This window comes from Vespa crabro, chromosome 22, assembly GCF_910589235.1.
Source record: "Vespa crabro chromosome 22, iyVesCrab1.2, whole genome shotgun sequence".
NCBI lineage: Eukaryota > Metazoa > Arthropoda > Insecta > Hymenoptera > Vespidae > Vespa > Vespa crabro.
In genome coordinates, this window is record NC_060976.1 from 756,380 (window position 1) to 784,114 (window position 27,735).

The following is a 27,735-nucleotide window of genomic DNA, read 5'->3' on the forward strand; positions in this document are numbered from 1 at the left end:
AATCATTCGTTTAAATCTATACTCGCCTCTTATCGTTTAACTCATGCTTAAACAAGCGAATCCATCTTATCGTTGTGTTATGATATCGAGCGACAATAAAAATGGAGAGAAAATAAAATCAATTTGTACGTATGAAGAAAAAAAAAAGAAAAACATAGTCCAATAAAACTTTTTTCCTCACTTTTTTCACCTTTTCTCTATTTTTTCTTTTTTTCATTTTTTCTCTTCTTCTCTTTTTTTTATTATTCTTTTTCTTTTCTTTTTTTTGTACTTTTTTCTTTTTTGTTTTTTTTTTGTTTTTTGTTTTTTTTTCGTTTTTTTCTTGTTTTTTTTTTGTTTTTTGTTGTTTTTTTTTTTTTTTTTTGATGGAGTTAATTCGTCGTCAAAGGATAAATGCGCTGAAAGAAAGGACAAGAAGAAAGAAAAGAGAGAGAGACAATGATTTAAAAGAAAAAAAAATAAAAAAAAATCGTTCGGTCCTCTTCTATCGAAAACCTCGTCGATAAAAAAAAAATCTTCCAACAACACTCACCGATAAATAGTTCAATGACATGAAGATCTTTTATTTTATTTTTTAAATCGTTTGTGCAAACGCGTCGAAAGTTACAAACCGATGATGACGGTGACGATGACGATTATTATTACTTCTTTTTTATTGCTAACGATTAGAAAGAGAAAACAAACAAAACAGATGAAAACAGAAATACAAAAGTTATGAGTCCCGCGTAAAATGAAATTAGATAAAAACGCAGCCGTCGTCGATTTTATGCCATTTGCGGATTCTCTATTAATTTCTTGTCTTTTTTTTCTTCTTTTTTTCCCCCTCACCCTCACCTTCCTCCTTCTTCTCTTTTTAATAGACGTCATAGAAGACTTGACAAAATATGATGATCGTATCGATTTTTATCGACAAGCAACGTTTTTACACTTCTCTTTAATTCATTTTTATATGTATTTATATATGTATATATTTATGTATTTATGTATTCATGTATGTATGTATATATGTATATATGTATGTAAAAAGAGAATAGTAAGTGCTCGGGCCGAAAATTCGAAAGCTCAAAGATCGGCACAAGCTGTCATTGGTGTCTTCGACAAAGACGAGTAAAGAATATGACTAGGGCCGTCTTTGGCGAAATGTATTGTTACGTCGTATTGGTCGTCGATAAAAGAAGTCCGATACGATAAAGAAAAGAAAAAATTATAGGACTTTTAGTAAATATACTTTCGTAATATGATTCTATACATATACATATATATATATATATATATATATATATATATATATATATATATATATATATATATGATAATAACTCCTTTAACCTGTTAATCGTAAAATTCTTCAAAGAATTGTAAATACGAATGTATAAATTATATATACACGATATAACATTTTATTCGATTAAAATATAGCGACACACCGATTAAAGGGAAAGTTTTTAATTCGTTTAATATATAATAAAACGAGGAAATGATTATCAACGTAAATGTAATTAATGGAAAGTGAAAAAAAAAAAAGAAAAAACAAGTGACACACATTTATTTATATTTATTATTATTACTATTTATTATTATTATTACTATTATTATTATTATTATTATTATTATTATTATTATAATTATTATAATTATTATAATTATTATTAATTCTTGTTCTTTTGTTTTATGTACTATCGTTTAAAAAAAATTTCTCACGAGTTATAATCGTCGTCATCGGTTAACAGGTTAAAGGCACAAGCTCGTTTTGCATGCGCAAGCGTAAGAAAAAAAAAAAAAAAAAGAAAAAAATAAAACAAAATAAAATAAAATAATACGGAGGGGGGAGGGGAAGAAACCATTAATTTGATTCTTAACGATGAAGAAGGAAGGGGGTACTCGTTACTGTCTTACCACCCTCTCCCCTCTCTTTCTCAGCGAACGCGTACGCGCGCGATTGTTATCCCTTTATTTTTTTTTTAAATTTATTTTTCTCTTTTCTTTTCCTTTCTCTCTCTTTCTCTCTCTTTTTTTCTTCATTTGTTCTTTACTTTTTGTTTTAAAAGAAAAAATCTTTCTGATCCCTGTTTAATGCACCTTCGAAATGGCCTTTAAAGATCAACTATATATATATATATATATATATATATATATATATATATATATATATATATATATATATGTATGTATATATATATATATATATGTATGTATATACACATATATATATATATATATTATATCAATGGGTTAGGGGAGAGACGGAATCAAATATTAGCTAATAGAATACATCGGTGTGCGATGCTTAAAAAATTAAAAACGTAAAAATGTCACACACACACACACAACGGTACTATTATAGATTCCTTATCGTAGATACAATGCGATGGCAGTCTTGTGTCCTGGAAAGATGCTGTGATTTATTGTTCGGCCGCTTTGATTGTTTTTTTGTTTTTCTATTTTGTTTTCTTTTCTTTTCAATTTTTTGTTTTTTTTTTTGTTTTTTTTTTTTTTTCATTCCAACGTATGTGTATCGTTCTCTTTTTCTCTCTCTTTTTCTCTGTCTTTCTTGGCCTCTAATCATTTAACATTATTGGTCGTCCTGTCTTCGACTTTCCATGCTCCTTTTCTTCCTATTGGTTTACAATATTTAGCATTCGTGCTTCGCTCGGAAAAAAAATTCGTGTTCGCTTCTTCATATTAACGGTAAGTTTTTCTTCGTGGCAGTGTCTGTAAGATAAAAAAAAAAAAAAAAAAAAAAAAAAACAATGTAAGTTTCCGTAAGATAAGATAGAAAAATATCAAAAGGAGGATTTAATTAATAAAAGAAAAAGATTCAAATCACGAATAGGAAAAAAGAAAGAATTTTTATACGGGACATTTTTTAGCGGGGCGGGGGGGAAGTTAAAATGAACATACGTATAACGATTTTTTTTTCATTTTTTTTTCTTTTTTCTTTCTTTCTTTCTTTCTTTCTTTCTTTTTTATCACTACTTAACGTCCAAGGTTTTGACACGATGCTATGCATTACGACATAAGTGTATTATGTATCATATATTTCTCAAAAATCACGATGATTCATTTTTTACTGGCCTAAAAACAGAGAGAGGATGATGTTGATATGTTTTTGTCTAATAATGCAAAGACTGCAAATGCAACTAGCAATAGCTCGACTAATTCTAAGAGCGATGCTGCAATCAATCCCTCGCGCGCTAAATCTCACCTGTTTCAGCACACATTCCAACCACTTTTCTAAAACACATTTGAAACTTTTTTCTTTTTTTTTTTTTTTTTTTTAATTTAATTACGACTACTAAATAATAATTAATATAAACATTAATCTACGCGGCTTTGACATAATACTTATTTCATACTTATATAAAAGTTTATTCATAATAATACGTTGTTTTGTTCAATGAACAAGAGAGATAAGGTCGCTGTAGTTTGAAAATTATTCTATAAATATTCTATTTCAATCGTGTTTTTTTTCAGAACAACGATAGCAATGATGTTCAAATTTTTATCCTTTAATAATAGTCGATATATTTCGTAAACAATGTCTATTACGTCACTCATTGTTATTTATTTTTCTTAATCGAAATTATGTAAGAATTAAATTGAAATTATTTATAAAGATAGGAAACTATATAAAACAATACTTATATACATATATTTATGAACAATAATATACGTATAATATATAATATATGGACACTTTCCTTATTTTTATAACTGCTTGAAAAAAGTTATGAAATCTTTGATAAATTTGATTTATTTTCGTGTATATTATTTTTCACAATATTAAAAAACATGTTTTAATAATAATTCAGTAAATATCTAACCAATATTAGTAAAAAAATAATGATATTTTTTTTCATTTACATATCCACTGTATGCTCTTATGATCGCGTTTATGAGTCCTGGCATCTTGGTTATTAAATTTTCTAATATCTCACTTTCATTATTGATCCGTTCTGCTTGTAAAATTTCTCAAAAATGTTTCTCGGACATTAGACATTATTTTCTAACCTGTATGTCCAAGTGATCTCACAGTTTTTCAATGGAATTCAAATCGTGTTATTGGGTGGTGACCCCATTCGATTATTTTTAAATTAGAATAATTTTTAATTGTTTTAAATAGTTCATATTATATATAATATTGTTTAAAGGTTTATGCTTTGTGTCGTTATTTTGCATAAATGTAAAATTATTACCCATTAAGCCTTGTCCAAATAAAATTATCTACTCTATTAAAATCTTTAACTAAGTTTCTTTCTTTAAAATACCGTTGATTTTGATCAAATCTCCCTCTATATTATTGCCAAAACATCCGCATACAATAACGGAATGACCCTTTTCGTTTAATGATGAATATCACACAATCGTAATTCTTTTTTTTTAATTAATTTGCCGACGAACGAAAACACGTCGCTTGGGTCCCAAACAGTTCAAATTTGGATTCATCGGTCCAGAATACCTTTTACCACCCTTCCAATGTCCAATTTTTATGGAAAATGTCCCACTGAAGTCTTGTTTTCTCAACAATGATTTCTTTACTGTAACACGACCCACAAAAACGAAATCGTCGTATCCCTGAACATATTAATTTCCGCAGTTATCTCAAGGACTATATATCTTCTATTTCTCTTACTGATTTTTATAATGTGTCGATCTTTTATCCTGGGTCCTTTATCTAGGCCTTCCAGACTTTTTTTTTGGTGAACAAACTCTTGTAACATCTTACTTTTGAACACTATAGCTTATGCAAAGCTTTGAAACTCTTATTTTTTTCGCAATTTCTCTTATGGAATATCTTTCTTTGGATAATACTATGATATGCGACCACATTTCTATATTTAATTCACTTTTTTTTCGCACTCGACATACTCTTTCAAGTATTCAAATCGAACTGAAATCGATAGAAATATAAAGCAGACGCTACGACTTTATCTCTCTATTTTCTGCACGTTAAATTATTGGAACTATGTCTTAAAATGATAGCAGACCATATTACGAAACATAATTCGAGGAAAAGGGAACATAAAAATCGAAGAAAATGTAATAACAAAATCTTGTAAACAGTCCGTATATAACAGAATATGAATATAATGTAATATTAAACTACTGGAAAAACTTTTATTCATTTAAACCAAAAGAATGATTAATTTTGCAATTTAATACTCTTATAACATATTAAATATATGTTTATAATGAGGTTTATCGAAAAATATCGATAAACAATAATAATATGCATTATATTTCACGAATTTCTTAAAATTAGTAAAGTGTCCACGTATTTTTAAATGGTATACCTATATATTATACGCATACTTATATATGTACCGATAGATAAAAAAACAATACTATATACGTGTGTTTAAATTTTGAAACGTATCAAAAAATTTATCAATTGCTATCATTGCTCAGAAATTGACTTTCTCGTTCTTTCATAAATTACACATATTCTTTTTCTTTTATGGAAGAAATATATTAACACGACAATTTAATATGACATAGACGCATAAGAGGAATATGTCCTTGTCATGTTATAGAATTTGGAATCTAAATTGGAATTGGATTCTTTTTTTCAAACAGAATTATTTTGATTATACGATTTAAGGAAATTCGAAGAAGGATTTGGTTAAATGGATATATAATAAATAAAAAAAGAAAAAAGAAAAAAAAATAAAATAAAAAAATAATTGAAAATATTATGTTCAAAATACAAACCTTCGTTATGGCTACCTACGCCTCGACCGACTTCTTCTTTTCCTTTTTCTTCTTAAGAAATGACGGCGTCCTAAGGCCCTTCTTCTTCTTTTTCTCCTTCTTCGGCGATTCCTCGCTAACGCTCACGTCCTGCGACATGGAACCCTTAACACGGAAGGTCCCAACCGTAACCATAAACCTTTCCGCATGCACATGCGCAACGTCGTCAATATGGTTTTAGGATCCCTCAGTGAATCTCATTAAGATCAATTTGTTTATTTCTTTTAATTGATTATGTTAAGATTCAAAAATTTTTAATAGCTCACTTTAAGAAAGAAAAAAAAATAAAAAGAAAATTATACTACGTATCTTTTTTTATAATTTTAACAAACAACAAATATTTTTGAAGTGATGGAAGTTATAGAGCCATTATTAAAATGTCGAATAAATAAAAAGAGAGAAAGAGAGAGAGAGAGAGAGAGAGTCCTTGGAGATCCTAAAACTTTCTCCTTCGATTGCATTCGAATCATGCATATTAGCACTATTGTATAGGCAATGAAATGGCGCTTTGAATGAAAGAATGGAAACAAAAAAAAAAGGAAAAAGAAAGGATAAATAGAAAAAATAGAATGAAACAGGAACATCTATGACGAAGCTTCGAGCTTTGTAAAAACAAGCAGCTAGGGTTGCTCATGTAACTATAGCTTTCTTATATACCGCGTTCTCGAACAGAAATTCCAATTGCATGTTTTTTTTTTCTTTTCTTTTCTTTTTTTAATTATTCACACAGCTGTCTAAAGTCGTAGAAGATCCTACAATAACGTCGATGCGCTTGCAAGCATTTGCAATCTATATAGTTCTTTGTCTTTTTCTTGTCATTTATGTTTTCTTTTTTTTTTGTTTTTTTTTTTTTTGTTTTGAATGTAATATGCCGTATGATATATATATATATGATATGACCACAGGAGCCACGATGAATATAGTAGACTGGAATGGAGCAGGCATGAAAGTAAGTATGCATTTTGAGACATTAAAAAAAAAAAGAAAAAAAAAAAGAAACGAACGAGACAGAAACACGATGTAAATGTTATTGATTGTGAACACCATGACAATGAATGAATAAGAAAATGAATTTTTGTTATTCAAAAAGCTCTGAGAGAAAAAAAAAATTAACGAGAAGCCAAACACCATAAATGCTTCTCACACTGATCATAAACGTTAAACATAGACACGTGTATTAATTTTCACATTTAGAGAGAGAGAGAGAGAGAGAGAGAGAGAGAAGAAATTAAAAAAAAAAGAAAGAAAAAAGAAAAAAAAAGAAAAATAAATAAAAAGAATGAATATTTAACGAACCTCCTTGCTACTTTGAGAAAATGTACTGTGATGGGCGTCCGAGTGATCGCCATTTACGGTATTTTCTCCTGAAACACAAAAGTTATTTTGTTTTAACGAACATTCATATAGCTTTCGTCGATCGATTTCAAAAAGAAAAACAAGCAAAACGATCGCACATATTAAATTATAAATATTAATTCTCGGATAATCTATAATCTTGTTTTATTTTTCATTTTTCTTTTTTTTTTTTCTTTATATATATATATTAAGATTTTTCTCTTTATATATAGATATGTATATATGTATATATATATATATATATATATATATATATATATATATATATATAATAATAATAATAATAATAATAATAATAATAATAATAAATTTGTTGTCACATTGAACTTGTACTATGGAACAATTTCTAAAATGTATAAAAGGAAATTTTTCAATTATATATCTCCGAGAATTAAGATTAATATAATAATTAATGTTAATAAAATATTAGCCATTGGATAAATAAGCGTACCGATATAATCGCAACTTACCTTACAAATATGCAGGATAGTGTTATTGTAATTGATGTTTTTTTTAGATGATTGTGTTCATATAGCTTGTTACCATAAATTGTGTTGTGACCCTTAACCTCTTTCCCTCTCCCCCTTCCACTCTCTTTCTTTTTGTTTGAGTAGATTCACCAAGGATCGTGCAAAGGACAAGGTAGCACGTATATTTCGATCGAAGCGTTGGGATATATTATAATGTAGTACGTATAAAAAAAGAAGCAGTATAATCTCAAAACAAATTAGGAACATTAATTACCCGTATACACACCTGTGTGTGTGTGTGTGTGTGTGTGTGTGTGTGTGTGTACATTATATATATATATATATATATATATATATATATATATATATATATATATATATACAAATATAAATATCTGTAGTAAATTTTGAACACTATATATCTTATGCTGTTTTATTTAAAAACCAAGGAAAATTTACGTGAACTATTATATTAATCTGTTGCATTAGAGGATACCAGAATGACGCCATTATTTCAACGCAAAATCAAAATTTTCATTTCATAATATTATTACGATTAAAAACAAATTAAATGATTTTCGAGAAAAGTATGTATTATGTATTTTTTAACTGTACAATAAAATAAAAGGATTAAAAAAGAAAAAAAAAAGAAAAAAAAGAAAAGATATTCGGATACAAAGATTTAACCTGTTAACCGAATAGTTAATCTCTCGCGATGAGATTTCACTTTTGTCTTCGTAAAAAAAAAAAAAATAAAATACGTTTTATTTCTCATTCCAATTATAAAAAAAAAAAAAGAAAAAGAAAAAGAAAAAAAGAAAAAAAAAGATATACATATACACATGTATAGCTAAATTCTTCATTTTATAACTTATTGATCCCCGTTAATTGTATACAATCACCATTTTATGCTATTTAATAGCTATTTAAATAATAAATGATAATCACTTTTTTTCCCCCATGACGAATATACTCGCTATAACCAAAGGGAAAAAAAGAATATTTAATTTATCCGAAGTTTTCTAATCTTCATCTTAATCATTTTATTTCTAATGAAAATAAATTTTATGAATTCACGTTCAACGATATTATCCCTCGAAAATATTTTCCGGTTAACAGGTTAAATATTTGACACTTTTTGTCATTTTCTTTTCTTTTTGCAATGTTTTTTTTTTCTTTTTTCTTTTTTCTTTTTTTTCCTCCGGTTATCTCTGAAAATTCGAATTTAAGAAAATCTCACATGGTTTCGACGATTTACACATTCGTCGACAATAAAACGAATTAAATTGAGGTATGACAAATTATCCTTGTAAGCGTGTAACAAAACTATGTGCAAAAGGATAATCGTAACGAAACATGCAAAACGTACAACAACATATTTGTCCATCTTGTATTACAAAAATACCACAGGAATTCGCTAAAAGGGACAAGAAACGAAATAGAAAGAAAAAAAAAGAAAAAAAAAGTAAGTACTCCTTAAGCAAAATTGTTCATCAATGTAAATGTTTTAAGACACAACATAAACGTAATTTATTATTCTTATCATAAAAACAAGGACGCATAAAGCATCTCCGTATTAACTAAATATATCTATGTACATTAATATAACTAACTTGAGATCCTTGAATTTGATATAATGAAAAAAATAATAAAAAAAGAATAATAATAAAAATAAACAAAAACAAAATAAGGAGAAAAAGATAATAATTGGCACGTACATTCGTGCGATAGAAAAACATAAAGAAACATAAAAAAAAAAAACGCGCTCCGTTACACATTCATGCTAAACTATCAAAAAACGAGAAAAGAAACAGAAAAAAAGACAAAACAAAAAAGAAAGAAATATAGAAAACGTAAATAAACAAATTGATATCTTTTCTTAACTATCGAGCTTTATCTATATCTTATCGCTCTATACGTATCAAAACTATATTTCTAATCTGTCGTTATTCTTCTCGTGAAAAGAAAAGAATGTTACGACATTTTATCGATAAAAATTAGAAAGTGAAGATAAACCGTAAAAGTGAAACGTCAATCAGGAAAATGTATGTGGTCATGCGAACAATAGAAAAAGAGAAAGGAAAAAACAAAAAAAGAAAGAAAGAAAAAAAAAAGAGAGAATTTGAAAAATTAAACTCAAGATAATTCTCATTGCTCCGAAATGAGAGAACGATCGTCGTGGGTGGATTCGATTAAAGAATTGATACTATTCAGTTTCATTCCTGATACCAATCTATACAAAGAAGAATCCTCGTATCGTGGAAGCACGTGAGATCCATTAATATCATTTTTATCGAAATAAAATGATGAATCTTTTTGAAAATTCTCGTTTTTCGGATTAATTATCTCGTCGAGACAGGCGAGTTCTTCGACATCATTCTTCGTAGAGAAAATAATTGACTTAGAGTTCATCGGTTTAACATTTTCCGTCGTTTCAAGAAGGTCATTAGTAGATAGTACGTCTTCATCCTTAACGGACGTAAAACAATTTTTAGAATCAATGTAGATTGGCGATTCTGAGGGTGACTCAAATTCGTTACAAATGATATACGTAGCATCCGAAGAAATGGATACACGATCAGCCGAATCGTTGAAATTCGATGGATTTGAACATGATGATGGCCTGTCGGACGTATTGTATTCGCTACTATCGTCCTTGCAAGTAAAATAATCCATCGATTTAATTGATTCCTCGCCGGCACTGATGTTTATATTTTCCCTTTCAACAAGTGACGTTGTCATTGTTGTCGTTGTTGTTGTTGTTGTTGTCGTTGTCGTTATCGTTGTTATCTCGTTCCTATTTTCCGATCTTTCCAATGAACAATCGATGCAACACTCGGGACAAGTATCTATGAGAATGCTGGTAATTTCCTCGTTAAATGATTCATTGCTATTCTCTTCCGTTATTGGAGATAAATCACGATATTGATGATCATTTCGAGAATCATCGAATGAAATATCATTCGAGTTTACGCTCTCATTATTGAACATCGTCGTTTTATTGTTTGTTAAGATCCATCCGTTGTTTGATCTATATTGTTTCGTACTTTTAACCTCATACGTGTTAACTGTGATATCTTCGAAGTTCTTATTGTGGTGATGATGATGATGATGATGATGGTGATGATAGTGATGATGATCGTGATCTGAAAATTTCAAATTCGTTTGACAATCGACATTAATGTTTCTTTCCTCGTTTGTAAGTTCAATCTCGCTGTGTTTACGTTTACGCGGCAAATTAATTGTTTCCTTGAATGAATTATTTTCTAAATCCGATTCGGATCTCTCCACTTGAAAATTTAACGTTAAAACGTCGTTCTTCGATCGATCGGTTATAGAACAAAATTCAAGAACGACTTCTTCGTTCAATGGTATCTTCTTTTTCGAATGATTTTCCGCCGTTATCAATCTAACGTTACGATTTTCGTCAATGTCTTCATCGTAAATATTTTCTATTTTATCAAGAATATTATCATCGATATCATTTTTGTTATGAGAGTCATTAACATTTTCATTTGACTTCCCTAAGGAACGATGTTCAAGACAAGTACATTTTATTAAAGTTTTATCGATAACCGATGAATCAGTCATTAGATCTATTGATTTTATCATCGAACATTCTTCATTATTATTGTTATTAATTGTTTCAATAACGTCGTCACTTGACTCGTTTAAAATTTTCGGTCCATTAATATACTCCTGATGATCAATCCTCGTAGTCGAAAGAAAAACTTTATCTTCTTTGTCGTGCCGATCAATTACGTGATGTACAAGCTCATCGATAACGATCAAATTTGATTCCGTAGAAATCGTACTCTTCGGGGATACATTTATGTTAAATGTAATACGAGATGCCTCTTCGATAACCTCATCCACTATATTCGTTGCCTCTACGTATGTTTGATTAACATCGAGTTCTGCTATTATTTGATTAACGCTAGTGTTCATGTCCTCGTTAAAGGATACACCGAGAAAATCTTCCAACTCCTGAATCGTACCCGTCGGCAATTCTAATATATCCGATCCATTATTAGATGATTTTTCGTTGTAATCGATGAACGAATTATCGGTGGAATCGTCCTGATGAATATTTTCCATGGATGTACATTTCGATGTAATATTTGATTCGTTCACTCGTTTCATCGTTCCATCCGTTTGATTATCATCATCGTTCGCTAGCCTATTAACGATGTTATCGACGTTGTCATTATTATCATTACCGACCATCATTGATACATCATTCGACGGTGTCAAACTATAGATCAAGCTCATGTTCGTCGAATCCAAATTATATTTCACCGATGCGTCCGTCACTGGTAAGGCGTTTAAGCTAGCACGAGATGGCAAAATTTTATCGTTTATACATTTTATTACATCGCCTAGATTGTCCCAATGATTACGATCGTACGATACCACGTTGTTCTTCTTCGAAAATGATAAACAGGATACACATTGACAATCATCCTCCCAGAAAAATTTATTTTCGCTAGTGTAAATTATATCCTTCCCTTTTGTATCATTCTTGCGACAAGTTAAATCCGCTTGATCATCATCCATCTTACATCCAGATGAGTCTAATATTTTTTCATTTATCAAATTCTTTAATGTTCTATCATCGGATTTCTTTATTAATGTACCATTTTCTGTGATCTCACCATTATGATTACATACATTATAAAGTAATTCTCGAGTCACATCATTAGATCTATTATCATCATTTCGATTGTTAATAAATTTATCAAAAAATTTTGCTCGAGTAAATTTGTTCCTTTCTTTTCCTTGAATCGCACAGTTCCCACCGTTCAGCATTCTCTTCTCGTAATTATCGAAGAACTCGCGTCTCGCTTTAATACGAGTCAAAAAATTCTTCAATAATCGCGTTTCATTGTTGTTACGAGTATCTGCGACTTGTTTACCATTGCTCTCGTCGTTAACTGTCTTAAGCGGCTTCCACGTCGCGTTCCACGAACGTTCGATCAAGATGGGTTTCATACGTTCTGCGACGACTGAACTGCGAACTACCTTTAAATGCGGATTATCATGAAGCTCGGGAGATCGCCAGCCTGAACGAACACTAGCACTGGATTCGCTGCCGCAACCGCTTGATAGAGCACAATCTGTAAAATGACATTGTCCGAAGACATACGAATCTCAGTTTCTAAAAAACAGAATTCTTTTCTTCCACGTTCAAAATCTATTTGCTCCAAGAGTAGTACGATTGTGACCTCGTTATGATCACGGATCGCTCACACCATCCTCTCAGATCACCCCTGTTTTCACTCTATAATCCCATTTAAAATAAACAATAACATTTTTGAAATACTTCTATATGTTTTTGATCAACTCCGTATTATCATACGTCTCGTACTAAAAAAATCATTCTCTCGCTATGGTGAAAAAAAATAAATAAATAAAAAAATAAATAAATAAATAAATAAAAAATAAAAATAAAAAGGAAAAAGTAAAAGCATTACAACAAGCACGACGTATAAATTATTGATTTATATGCGAGTATATATATATATATATATATATATATATATATATATACGTACACACACATCATACATTTATATGTACATTTATATATATATATATATATATATATATATATATATATATATATAAATTTATATATATATATAAAACTTGATTTATTGCACGATCGCAAAATCACAAAATAATATAAATATATACAAATGATGAACGTTTTAAATTTAGCAAATCGTACCTTTTGATTTTAACATATATAAATGTATATTAAACTGTTATGAGAGAGAAAAAAAATAAAATAAAAAAAAAAAAGTAAAACAATAATAATAATAATGATGCGTGCGAACATAAAATTTGTACAAGAAACTTCGACGTGTATGTATGTATGCGGTGCAAGCGTTAGCGATCATAAAGATTCATTCTTTTAACCGTGTTAAAAGCAAAATATATTTAAATGCAAGGGGGGGAAAAAATGTTTGTACATGTTTATAATAATCGTGCGTGTATGCGTTCGTAACGTTAAAGACAAACGTGCGATCATGCGTTACCTGATACAACACATTTCCTTTCTCCTTCAACCTCACCTCTCTTAACTAAGAACCGCTTACCTTGCCTGCTAATATCACTTTCTGCTTCGATCGCAGCACGTCGCATTTCATTGAGGAACTCTGTAGTCGCATATGCTGTATGAAGAACAAACGATTACATGCATATGTCAAAATTGGAGGGGTTGGGTGGGACGGGGGGTAGGAAAAATATTCACATGCTATAGAGAATACTTTTTCTTTTTCTTTTTTGTTTGTTTGTTTTTTTTATTCTTACTATTATTATTATTATTATTATTATTATTATTATTATTATTATTATTATTATTGCGAGAAATACTTATTAATTGGGAATAATCACGAAGATCCAAACGTATAATCGTACAAGGTATGCAATTGAATAATAAACATGCGACAATTCCAAAAAATTCTAATACCATTAGATACTACTTTGCATTTCATGTCATAAATTCTAAACAGCCAAACCATTCTTGAATGGTATACAACGATTAGTTCTTTGTGAATTTTTAAATTATTTAAAATACACTTACCGTCACTTAAAACGACTTCTGGCTGACTGGGCGCAGGCACTTGTTTCGTTTCTATCCGTAAAACTCGTGGTTCTGTGGATATAAGAATAACGCTGTTAATAAATGTTCTTCTCTCTCAAATTTTCAATCGTCAAATGAGCTGTCGTTCACAAACTCCACTTTTTGAATTTTTTTTAAATTTAAATGTCAAAACATTTGATGGAGTATTCATTTGTTATATTCATAATAAATTTCCCCAATTTCCATTATTCAACATCATTAAATGACAAATTTTTTTTTTGGCCATCGAATAAAAAATAATTTATTCCAAAAGCCTATCTGATTAGCTCCTTCTTACTCTAATGTAAATCATTGCAATAATTCAATTCTAATACTGCAAGCAAGGCCTTTATACATTTTACAATGTTTATTTGAATTTATATTTTAAAAAGCAATTTATATTATTTCCTCGCTTTTTTTTTATAGAGTTAATCGATTTGGCAAGTGAGCGGCTCAAAATAGCCTATAAACATGGATTTTGTTTTTACGTGGTGGATATGTATTGTGCAGAAAAAAAAAGAAAGAAAAAGTCATGTAAAAATAGATTTAAAAAAAGTATAATATAAAAAAAAAAAAAAAAGAAAAAGAAAAAACTTTTGTTCAACGCAAGTTATAAAATAGCAATTTAAAATATAAAAATGTATTCGTTAAAAACATTTCATTTAATTTAATATATACATAAAAGAAAAATTATCAAGTGTTGAAGGTAACAAAAAAAAAAAAAAGAAAAAAAAATAACTATGATTTTTTTTGACATCTTTTACTGAACTGACAACGTGTGAATAGAAACGTATTTAAAAAATCGTGTTTAAAAAAAAAAAAATAAATAAATAAAATATCACGTAAAAAAGAGACCCAAATTTATAATTTTTTTTTTTTTTTTTTTATAATAATTATAAAAATTTTTGTATAATATTAATTATAATAAAATTTATAATTAATATTTTTTATAATAATATAATAATAAACAATGTAATTTGTTTTATAATAAAATTTTTTTTATAAATTTAATTTATAATTTCTCTTACCGTCCCTACTCTCTTCCTCGGTCTCAGACGTAACAGAGACCGGTGATTGAATCGGACTCTTGGCAGTGCTGGATTCATGTGTTGCACGACTGATGTTAAATGACGACAATGCCTCCGATTCCGACTGTGATTCGTCATCTAATTACAAAATATTCGTTATAAAGTACTTTTTTTCCCCGTTATAAAATGAAAATATTTTTATAATAAATATTCAATGCTTACAAGGATCACCCTTCTGCTTGCGCTCTACTTCCTTTTTATATTGATCTAATTCCTGATCCGTAATGGCGTCAAATGGATTCTTTGCATAAGGTGTCTTGTAAACCATTGCATTATGTTGAAATCCTCTTTGTATGATACCCTTACTGGCTGCTCCTACGAGAACGACTTGCTCTCCAGTACCACTGATCGTAGCGTCCTTGAAAATAATTAAGAGATTAATATAGAAATTATTGATAAATAGATAATGAGCTAGTATATATATATAATAATAATAATAATGATAATAATAATAATAATAATAATAATAATAATAATAATAATAATAATAATAATAATGATAATAATAATAATAATAATAATAATAATAATAATAATGTAATAACAGTAATAATATATAAATTCATATATTATATACGTACATACATATACATATATCTATATTAATATTTATATATTAATACATTGGAAATTTAAATAAATAATTTGCTATTTATAATTTCTGATGAAATTATAAATATGTTTAGAAATAATAATATATCAAGATGTTTTCTCAAAAAAACACTTTAACTAGAAAAAATCTATTAATTAATTTTTTTTATTCTTACCTACATCATTATCTATTCCTTATCAATGATATATATTAGCCAAGTGTAAAAATAAATGTTAAAATTTCTACCTGCATTTTTTTCGCTTCTTCCCACGTAACACCTTCCAATATGTGCGACTGTGGTCCAGCCGAAATTTTATCTGCTCTACGATAGTCTTTTATCTAATAAAAGGAAAAATTCATGCGTCCTTTCATTATATCAATGTAATATCTTTGAATAATTTATAAACTTAAATATATAAAAGTACAAGTATATAATTTGAAAGAGAATGTTATGTCTTACTGTTATTAGAATTATCTCATAAAATAGTATAAATATATATATTTACTTACCTGTTGTTGGATTTGTTTGAATTCTTTCGGATTAGTGTTTTTAGGTACAAACTGGAGAGCACCATCGATCTTCACCGGAGTACTGCTATGGGTCGGAGATCCATCGGACACCCACTGCACACAAAACCAGAGCATTAGAGAGTTGACCCCCTTTCATATATTTTACCAATATAATTTTGTTTTTTTTTTCTCTTTTTTTTCTTTCTTTTTTTTTTTTTTTTTTTTTTTTTTACCAATAAATGATACATACGGTTGCGCAGTAAAAAATAAAGTACTGCATGTAATGTGTGCCTGCATTGCATATTTTTTTCTTTAAACTATATAACAAACATTACTTTCTCTTTGGACGCTCATTGTTTTAATATTTTCGAATAAGAAATTTATAATAAAAAGAAGAAAAAAAATAAATATATAAATCAATCAATCAATTTTAAATAACGTGTAATTTGTTCAGTATATAACTTTTTGAAATTAAATTATCGTTATCAAATGCCAACTGTATTAAACATTTGAAGGGTCATTTTACCTGGTTTTGTAAATGCAGTGGATGTATACCGAGGTCATGGAGAATTCGTTGACACGACCGACCAACAGGCACACATTCATACAGGTTTCAATCTGACGAACTCTATTATTTTCTACAGAACATACATGATGTATCACAGAAGGAAAAAAAAAAGAAAAAAAAAAAAAAGAAAGAGAGAAAAAAATTAATGCATACTAATATAACGTGCAAATGACATAAAAAATGACTACCCGTCTATTTTGATAAACTTTGATGAATATAGATCATCAATCTGCAATTGTACATCACACCCGTGCACGCATCATTCTTTAATTTTGACTAATTTATATATGTATGTTTCGAACAATTAAAATATTGTTGAGACATGTTAGACAACGGATTAAACTTTATTCGATCATGAATAAGCTACAGAAGACAAAATGACGCACAATCCTACATATATATGTATATGTATATGTATATGTATATTATATATACACTTACATATGTTTATAATCATTTAAGTATTATGTACTTCACATCTATCCAGCATTCACTGATAAGAATATTTACTTTGTGCTCCCTTTCTATATCGGATATACTGAACTACTTCTTTGTAACGAAGTATACACAAGTTACATATTTATAATTTTAATAAATATTATAATTTTCATCGCACATATTGTAAAAACGTGATTCGATAATGTAGTAGAACCTATGTAAAAAATAAAAAAATTGTTATAAATGAAATTGTTACAAATTTGAACTTGAACTAGCTAGTTGAATAAATTATTAATTATTTGAGTTATTTTAAATTCTAGAAATAAATGTATTATATTCTGCAACATATTAATTCGATGTATGTCATTATAAACAATAAGATAGACGATGGTGCATCATTCTACAACATGACAATGTCTTCTGAAGTTATCTAAATATTATATATGCAAGGGATTGATCAATTTCATTTGATCTCCCATGTATAACGATATAAAATTTCACAAGATACATCCATTAACATATATTTAATATTGGATACGATATTTGTTTTATATATTAATCCATTAACTGCTTAGAATAATTTTCATTTTGCTTTTATAACTGTATAAAGCATAAAAGGACTATGCGATATATAAGATGGATATTATAATATATGAAAAAGCTAAGCTAAAAAGATTAAATGCATCATCGTTTTAATGAGATGATGCATGAATGGAATGCATAAGTATATTTTGAAAAGAATAATAAATTTTGAAATCTACTTCTTCCTTCTTCAAATTCAATGCATGTAGTAGTAATATGTACTCGAAATACATTTTAGGTTTGATGGTTGACATTATTATTAAGACAATAAATTTGTACGATATCCATAGTAACATAGATCGTACAAATTTAATATGACTTCATAAACGAAGAAGAAGAGGAGTATCGTTGATGTGAATTATTTTATAACTATTTTAGGAATATTTGGCGAGTATTATATTCCCTACGTACCATCCGCAATGTATTTAAAAATTCGCGGATACAATTATATATATATATATATATATATAACATGTATGATCTTTACAAAGATCTGTGAACACAAATTTTCATTGAACGATCGGAATGACGACTTTTTTAGCTGCGTTGAATTCATTTCTTATATATGCATATATATTATTTATATATATGCGCGTATGGCATTTAAATGATATATTGATTTAATTTATAAATGTTTACTCGTTTTTATTCTCAAAAGTAATAACTTCTACCTTTGTAATCTTCTTCGGATCAGGAGTACCAGTTTCCAATATCTCCACCTTTTGATAAACATTCGGTGAATTTAACCAACGTGACCTATCTGTACCTTTACGACCACCTTTCCAAAGCCTACACAATAAATAAAAATGAATATTTATTATTTTAAGAAAATAGTACAAATCATCTAAACGTTGTACTCATAATGATAATTTTAAATAGTATCGAATACATACCCCTGCTTGTACAATTCTTCCTCTTCGAGCAAATATCCCAAAGATGAAACTGCTGGTGGTACCTCCACATCGTTTCGTGGTTTTGGAGGCTCTCCTTTTACAAGTGGATTTCTATATATATAACCTGTACGAAAACCCTATGAAGGAAGAAAAAAAAAAAGAAGGAACAAGAAAAAAGAAATACAGATTTAAATATTTTCTTTACAAATGAAAATAAACGATCAGGTAATATAAATGAATAAATATTTACAGCATTATCGAGCATCCTCATAAGTGCTTCAAATTCTGTTCCACCTATTCTCCAACGTTTTTCTAATTTCTCCGTTATTATTGTAGATTCTGGTGCTGAAGTATGTTGAGGAATTGGAGGCTTCCTTGATGCTTCGAAAATTGTTTTCTTCGATTCTTCCGAAATGAGATTTAAATTGTCTAGACCGGCTGGCATAAGTTTCAACTGCGTTTCACAGGCCAATACAGTGTTGTATACATTGTAAAAAGCTTCTTCGACAGTTTCACCACAACAAAGTGCACCACGATTGGTTAAAAGCATTACTTTGTTAATAGGACCAAGATTTCTAGTAATTTTCTCTCTTTCTTCTGGATCAAGCATTCCGCCAACATAATGATGCGTGCTAACTTCACCAATAACTATACTTTCTTGTCCGATTGGCAGTAAACCACATTTTAAAGAAGAAATCTGTGAAATATCACAAGGATAGAATTTGATAAAAGGGAAAATTTGAAAGAACAACTAAGAATAAAAATAATATAACGAGGAAAAGAGAAAGAAGAAACAAAATAGTAATAAAATAGTCGAAATAATTATATCGACAAAATAAATATGTTCTTTCTTGATTACTTACAGCGGTAACGGACGGAGTAGATATATGAACGATGCATTTGATGTCAGGTCGAGCAGCATGTATCGTAGAATGTAATTGAAATCCGGTAATATGTATACCAAAATTTGTTGTTCCTTGTTCCACTACGGAACCTTGCATGTCGACCTTAATCAAACTAGAAGCCGTTATTTCATGATAGAGCAATCCATAAGGATTAACCAAAAAATGTTCTTGATCCTGATTCAAGCGTGCCGTCATTTGACCACCAACATTTTGCGTCCATCCGTATAAATCGAGTAATCTGAATACAGCGGCGAGTTTACAACGCAACAGTTTTTCACCTTTAGCATAGCCCATGCTTTCGACACCGCGAATGTCATTTATAGGCACCACGCAATTCGAATCTAAAATTTATAAATAATCACGTAACTTAACTTAATGTAAAGAAGGAAAAAAAAAAGAGAAGAAAAAATAAAAAAGAAAACTATAAATTTATGTAATAGCTGACGTTCAAAATTAGTCACTTACTTTTAAATACATTTCCATTGAAACGTGCTCCTTGAGCACCCATCATATCAGAGATTTGTTGTAATAAACCGGATGGTCCAGCACCGTCTTTCATTTGCGTCTCAATTATACGTTCCAATTCTTCCCTGAATAATCGCGAATTCATCATCATTTCGACTCTCTTTCTTCTCTCCATTTCTCTCATATCCTACAGATAATTGAAAAATTACGCGTAAAAAGATTATCGATCGCAATTGTTTGCACGTTGAAATATTTCTTTCAGTTATTCCCTATCTCTTACAGATAAAAAAAAAAAAGAAAGAAAGAAAGAAAAGGAAAAAAGAGAAAACAAAAAAGAAACAACAAAAGATAATGCGTTAAGCATTACTCACAGCATCAATGTCCGCGGGCCTTATTTTGCTTTTTTCTTCCTCCGTAAGCCCGTCCATTGCCCCGTTTGTATGAGGTTCCGAAAGTTCCTGCTGACTCGTATCCGCCATTTTTTGTTCTGTTTTTTACTCGACGCTACGACCTGGTGAAAGTAAAAATTAAATAATAATAATAATAATAATAATAATAATAATAATGATGATAATAATAATAATAACAGTAACAATAAAAAAAGTGACGAAAAGAACGATGAAGAATTAGAAATTTAGAAAATTGAAATTAGAAATCAAATTTGAAGTTTATAATTTCGTTCAGAAACGAAATTGATGATACCTCATTTTTACATAAAAAAAAAATATATATATATATATACAAAATAATATACATACAAAATAAACAAACGATATAATACGAAGCACTGTTGATTATATGTATCAACGAGGATTATTGCGTTACGACTACCGGAATTAGATCACGTTCTACTATTCATCGAACTATAAATAATTTGTAATTCGAAGAGATCATGCTAATGGCTAAACGTTTTTAATCCTTACTCGATTCTTGTGTTGCTCAAGGAAAAAAAAAAGGAAAGAAAAAAAGGAAAAAAAAAAAAAGCATAATCGGGAAGTAAAGAAAGACAAACGATGCGAACGTTCGTTCGCTTTCAAATCGAATAATTTGTTTTTCTTTTTTCTCTCTTTTTATCTTTGAAATTTCGGGCGAATTTCGTAGATATATAACTCTACACATCATAGATTAACATAACTAACACGTAATTCATAACGCGAAACATGGATAAATCTTTTACTTCTCATGTCTGTTGCAAGAACGTAGCAATGCGACGAATAGTTATGTATGTATATATATATATGTGTGTGTATATATATGTCGTGCCTAATTACAGAGATGCGTCATTTCCGGTTTAACGCGCATAACGAGTGGGCACGATAAAAGATCTCTTATTCGACTTAGATTTTCCCCCCTTTATTTGAAATCATTTTAATGGTGATTGTTTCGTATGTTTTTCTTTTTTATTTTCTTTCCGTTTTCTTTTTTTTTTTTTCTTCGTATCAGATCACGTAATGTTAACATAATAATGACGTTACACGTTAAATGGCTTTGACCTATCGTAATGACGATGAACGCAAATATAAACTGTCATGAACTGTTGTATAATTATAAATATCACACATAGTTTTACATATATTATATATATATATGTGTGTGCGTATGTGTGTGGGTGGGTGGGTATATATATATATATAAAAAAAAAAGAAAAAACACGTATGTACACAGCATAGTACATACATTGTATAGAGAGAGAGAGAGAGAGAGAGAGAGAGAGAAAGAGAGAAAGAGAGAGAGAGAGGGACAGAGAGAGAGCGTCGTCCTTTCCGCTTCTTTCTTTTTTTCTTTTTTATTTCTTTTCTCTTTTTTCGTAACATTTGATAATTAACATCGTCCGTGACCTAAGTACATCCATAGAATCATTTAATTAAACAGACAGAAACCATCGTCGTTCAAGCGTACGTATTGTACGATACGTATGTGCGAACGTGACACGCCCAGAGTTCCAATGACGATCGTTGTAGGACGCTCCGTTAGACTCGAAACACATCTTAAATATATGTATTTTCGTCGGTAGAAAATATATATATACACTTCATATATATACATATATATATATATATATATAGCTTTCTTCATACCTATATATCTATATATATATATAATATGTTATATAGTCGAGAATTTATTTTTGATTCTAACCATTGTCGTCCTTGAAAATCCCATTTAAATGGTGATGAAAAAAAAGAAAGAGAGAGAGAGAGAAAGAGAGAGAGAGAAGAGTTAAGCAGTGAAATAACTATCTCAGTAATATGGAAAATAAGTGGTCTAAATTAAAACACCTACACCTTGATATATATATATATATATATATATATATCCCACTCTCATCGCCTCTAAGAACATTTTTTTTTACGAATCTATTTACTAATGCAACTCCTGCATCCAATATTATGTATGGTCATTCCATCTGACAGACGAAAAACATAACAGGACGCAATCGAGATCGTCTATTGTTTTTCTTTTCGTGGGCGAAATACGAATGTAGAAATGTACGTACGTAAGTACGTGCGCTACAAATCTCTATACGAATTTGATCAATTATAATGTACTAAAATTAAAATTATCTTACTGTCATAATCTCACATTATGATATTTTCATGCATGCATGCGTACGTTCGTGCACACACGCGCGCGCATGTATATGTGTGTATGTACTAATACAGTCGATGACGACACGTCTCGTGTTCCTGTATATTGGATATGCGGCTTTACACGCATGACGTGGCCTCTCAATGATTGCAACGAGCCAATAACTGATTCTGCTACACACACACACAAACACAAACACAAACAAACACACACCACACATATGCACGTACGTGTGTGTATATATATATATATATATATATATATCGTGTGTGTAACGCTAAATCGACATTTATAAAGGCACGATCTTTCACATGTGACATTAGTTTCTTAGCTTTCTCCGATATATTTGATTTCGCAAAAAGAAAAAAAAAGGAGAGTCAGACAGAGACTGAGTGAGTGTATGTGTGTGTGCGTGTGTGTGTGAGAGAGAGAGAGAGAGAGAGAGAGAGAGAACGGATATCGGACAATGACCGAGATTATACTCCAACTTTCAAAACAATATTTAACGTCACTATATTTCTTACCGTCGATATTATAATCGCTAAGAGATTTTCAAACAAGCTGTACAACGACACAACGACGACGTACGACGACGATGACGACGACGACGACGAATAGAATCGAATCACTGCCCGGTAGATATAATGCAATTCGATCTTATCGTCGTCTATCGGCATTAACACTCCACGATATTTCTCGAAAGATAGCTGAGAATTTATATTTTAATTACGATAACACGTAAGAAATTTGGAACACTGCTTGTTAAAAATTTAATATAAAAATAATATATAAATAAAAATGTAAAGGTATAAATTTGATCGTTCGTTACAATTAAATTATTATTATTATTATTATTATTATTATTATTATTATTATTATATTTTTATTTTTATTATGTATATATATATATATAATATATATATTTAATTTAAAATATGATAGAAATATAAATGAGAGATTTATAAGCTTGGTTAAAGATGCGTTATCTTATTTTCTCTATAGCGTCCTACATACTATTTCTCTGGAGGGGAAGGTGAGGAGAGGTGGGGAGAGAAAGAGGAAGGTAGGTAGGAGAGTGGGAGGGAGGGAGAACGCTGAAAGTAAACTAAAGTGTGCTTGATCGTACGTAAAAGAAAAAATAAATGAAAAAACAAACGAAGAAAAGGAGAGAGAAAATAAAAAGAAAGAGAAAATAAAAGAAAATGAAAGAGACCAAGATAAAAAAAATAATTATAATAATAAGAATAATAACAAAAAAACCAATACTACTACTACTACTACTACTACCACACTACTACTACTACTACTACTACTACTACTACTACTACTACTACTACTACTACTACTACTACTACTACTACTACTATTAATAAAAATAATAATAATAATAATAATAATAATAATAATAATAATAATAATAATAATACAGACACGATCGAACCACCCGGTTCAGATCATTGAAACTAAATAATTTATTTACGAGTGAAAATAAAATTTTCGAATAGCGTGAAATATAAATTCATATTAAAAGCGAGTAGTTTTCATTTACGGATGCTGGAAAGATTGAACGCGATCAAGGAAGAGAAGAGAAGAAAAGAGAAGAGAAGAGAAGAGAAGAGAGGAGAAGAGAAGAGAAGAGAAAAGGAGGGGGAAGAACTACTTAAATGAGTGTGCGTACGGTGGGTGGGTGGTGGTGGTGGTGGTGGTGCTAGTGCTGGTGGTGGTGGCCGATGGCGATGATGTAGGAAGAGGGGAAAAGAGAGAGAGACAGAGAGAGAGAGAGGGGTTGATGAGACGCGTCTAAACCCGATATGCCCTTCGTGTAATGGTAGGAAAACGGATAAAGCGTGGAAAAAGAGGAGAAGAAGAAGAAAGAAAAAAGAAAGAAGACTCCCCAAAAAGGGAGTAAAATGAATGAAAGAAAGAAAAGAGCAGAAAAAGAAAAAGAAAAGAAAAAAAAAAAAGAAAAACAACGAATACACAGTATCGCTTTCAACCGTTAAAAGGAATAAGAGACAAGCGTACCCGTTGTTTAAAAGACGTACGATCTGTTTTCTCTACTTGTTCTTACTCTTTTTCGGGGTACGATACCTCGAATAGATTTAACCATTGGTCGATCGACCGAACGAGGATAGAAGAAATACGATATCGAAAGAGAAAGAGAGAGAGAGAGAGAGAGAGAGAGAGAGAGAGAGAGAGAGAGAGAGAGAGAGAGAGAGAGAGAGAGAGAGATAGTAAAGAACAAATTGTGGTATTAAACGCGAACGAATAAGAGGAGGAAAAGGAGGAGGAAGGTAGGGAGAGAGGGATGGAAGTGGGTACGAACACCACTGATGATGTTGATCGGTACTGAACCGGATTTGACATGACACACCCCTCGCTCGTCACACTACGTAATTTCTCGTAAAACACTAGTCGAAGAAGGAAACACCGTAAGCCGTTAAAACTCTTCGATTGTGTATGTCAGCGGGTCGTAACGTCGAGTAGTAGTAATAATAATAGTAGTAGTAGTAGCAGTAGTAGCAGTAGTAGTAGTAGCAGTAGTAGTAGTAGTAGTAGTAGTAGTAGTAGTAGTAATAGTAGAGTAGTAATGTAGTAGTAATAATAGTAGTAGTAGCAGCAGCAGTAATAGCAGAAGTAATATAAAAAGAAACGCAAGAAGAATAGAAATGCGTATATATACGTTTAGCTTACCTATTAAATAAAAAATATTGTTCCAGGTCGTAGGAGTATTATAATATCCAAATTCTGCCGGTAGCCGGAGAGTTCGTCAATAACGTTTAGCTCTTTAAACGTGCCTTTTTAGCTGGAAAACCGCCTTAGGAAAGAGAGAGAGAGAGAGAAAGATAAAGAGAGAGAGAAAGATATAGAGATATAGAGAGAGAGAGAGAGAGAGAGAGAGAGAGAGAGAGAGAGAGAGAAAGGAAAAAAGAACCGAAGGAACGAGAAAAACGAGAATGAACGAAAACGTTCGGGGTCCCTTCCGTTCGGCGGATAGCTTCCCCGTCGGCGATACTCTTCGTAAGCGATCAACTAACAGTAGCCAAGCCCTTCTTTACTTTCCTTTTCCCTCTTCCTCGCTTTCCTCCGCCCGTCCGATTGTCCGCCGTTCGACCGGCCGTTCTTCCGTTCTTCCGCCGTCGTCGTCGTCGTAGTCGTCGTAGTAGTCGTAGTAGTAGTCGTCGTAATCGTAGTTGTTGTCGTTGTCGTTGTCGTAGCAGTCAACGTAGTCGTCTTAGTTGTCGTTCCTTCTTCTTCTTCTTATTATTATTATTCTTATTCTTCTTTATCTTCTTTACTGCTTTCTTCCGCTTTCTTTCCTTTTCTTTCCACCGTAAACGAATCCCCCCTTGATATTTGACTTAAACGGTAACGTAACGGCACCCGGCAACGCGTAATTCTACGTGGAGGAATCGCGATCCCCAGATACACCCTTTTTTTCTTCCTTTCTTTCTTCCTTTCTTTCTTTTTTTTTCTTTTTTCTCTCTCTCTCTCTCTTTCTCTCTCTTTTTTTCTCTCTCTCTCTCTCTCCTCTCTCCTCTCTCTCTCTCTCTCTGTCTCTTTTACACGCAGATCCTCAATAGATCCACGAAAAATCGCATAACTGGAGCCCCCGTTTCCACTGCACGATAGCGTTGGATAATAGCACAAGAATCGATCGCGCTCTCTCTCTTCTCCTCGCACTCATTCCCCTTGATCATGGGTTAAAAGCAACCAACACACAACACGCGTCTTTATGACTTTCGTTTCCTCCTCTCGCCGCCGATGTGCGCGCGCTTGTTCTCTTTCTCTCTTTCTCTCTCTCTTTCTCTCTCTCTCTCTCTTTCTATCTATCTATCTATCTAGCTTTGTGTGGCGCTGCTTTGCGGCGTTTCTGTCCAAAAATAGGTTCAGTAATATCGCGTTCATCTCATTGGACAATTGCTATTTGATCCACCATACAAACCTAACCTATGACGATATCTGATTCGTCAATCGATAAAGAATCGCGCGTTGAGTGGTTCCTTCGCTCATCCAATCGCAGAGAATCTTTTCGTATCCACGCACAAAATTCATGACCATTGGACGATAACTTCGTTCGTAATTTTAACCTGGAGATTACTTTTGTGATATTAATTACGTAAGTACGTAAATTTTGGTAAGTTACAAATGATCATATTGAAATGTCTCTAGATTACTTATATAGTTTCAAATGCAATGTTTACGTTATTTTTCGTTTCTATGAAACAACGAATTTTTTTTACCCGTACATATCAGTGATGACAATTGAAAAAAAAATAGTGGAACAAAAATAAAGGTGTATATATATATATATATATTATACATATTATATTTACATATATATATATATATTGTATATATATAATATATATACAAAATCAAAATTTAATTATTGTAGAAAAATATAATTTTCATAAAAAATTGTTTTAGTAATCATTATTATAAATGCATCGATTATTTTTTATTCCCGACGTACGTGTATATATATATATATATATATATATATATATATATATATATATATATATATATATATGTTTTTTTACAGTTTATGTTACGTCGGTATTTATTTAATGTTATACGACTTTTAATTTTATTTAACTTTGTTTATTAAAAAAGTTGAACTTTTTAAAATCTTTTTTTCGTGCCATTTTTTGTATTTAAAATTTAAATTATTTCATTCCACAAATATATGAAATCTTTTAAAATAAACGAAAATATTAACTTTTCATGTAATTATTCAGAATAATTATTCATTATAAACAACAATATTTTCTCATGAATAATATTTTGCACATCTTTTTCTTTTATACAAGTTATCTGTCCGCAATACAAACACTATAAAAAACAAGATTAATTATTAATACATTAAATATGATATAATATAATGAATAATTAA

At 30.2% G+C, this 27,735-nt stretch overlaps 2 protein-coding genes across 8 annotated transcripts; both read right to left on the reverse strand.

Annotated features, from left to right (window-relative positions):
- Positions 1–2,439: 2,439 nt before the first annotated feature.
- Positions 2,440–26,615, reverse strand: LOC124431874 (protein hu-li tai shao). Of its 7 annotated transcripts, XM_046980229.1 has the most exons (17): positions 26,403–26,615; positions 25,530–25,653; positions 20,618–20,757; positions 20,247–20,433; positions 19,740–20,122; positions 19,127–19,573; positions 18,877–19,013; positions 18,655–18,772; positions 16,396–16,509; positions 16,132–16,224; positions 15,456–15,651; positions 15,234–15,371; positions 14,167–14,238; positions 13,679–13,753; positions 7,048–7,115; positions 5,713–5,856; positions 2,440–2,712 (listed from the first exon to the last, which is right to left on the reverse strand). In XM_046980229.1, the coding sequence occupies exons 3-16, from the start codon at positions 20,723–20,725 to the stop codon at positions 5,728–5,730; spliced, it is 2,265 nt and encodes a 754-aa protein (XP_046836185.1). In that variant the 5' UTR covers positions 20,726–20,757; positions 25,530–25,653; positions 26,403–26,615; the 3' UTR covers positions 2,440–2,712; positions 5,713–5,727. The 7 variants fall into 7 exon arrangements, with proteins under 7 accessions (XP_046836185.1, XP_046836187.1, XP_046836186.1 ...); XM_046980231.1 differs by lacking the exon at positions 26,403–26,615 and having other exon boundaries at positions 5,713–5,841; positions 25,530–26,103; XM_046980230.1 differs by lacking the exons at positions 25,530–25,653; positions 26,403–26,615 and adding an exon at positions 23,360–23,488.
- Positions 7,997–13,036, reverse strand: LOC124431873 (histone-lysine N-methyltransferase set1-like). The gene has a single exon (XM_046980228.1). It carries the CDS (start codon positions 12,567–12,569, stop codon positions 9,726–9,728), a length of 2,844 nt encoding a protein of 947 aa, XP_046836184.1. The 5' UTR covers positions 12,570–13,036; the 3' UTR covers positions 7,997–9,725.
- Positions 26,616–27,735: the final 1,120 nt, after the last annotated feature.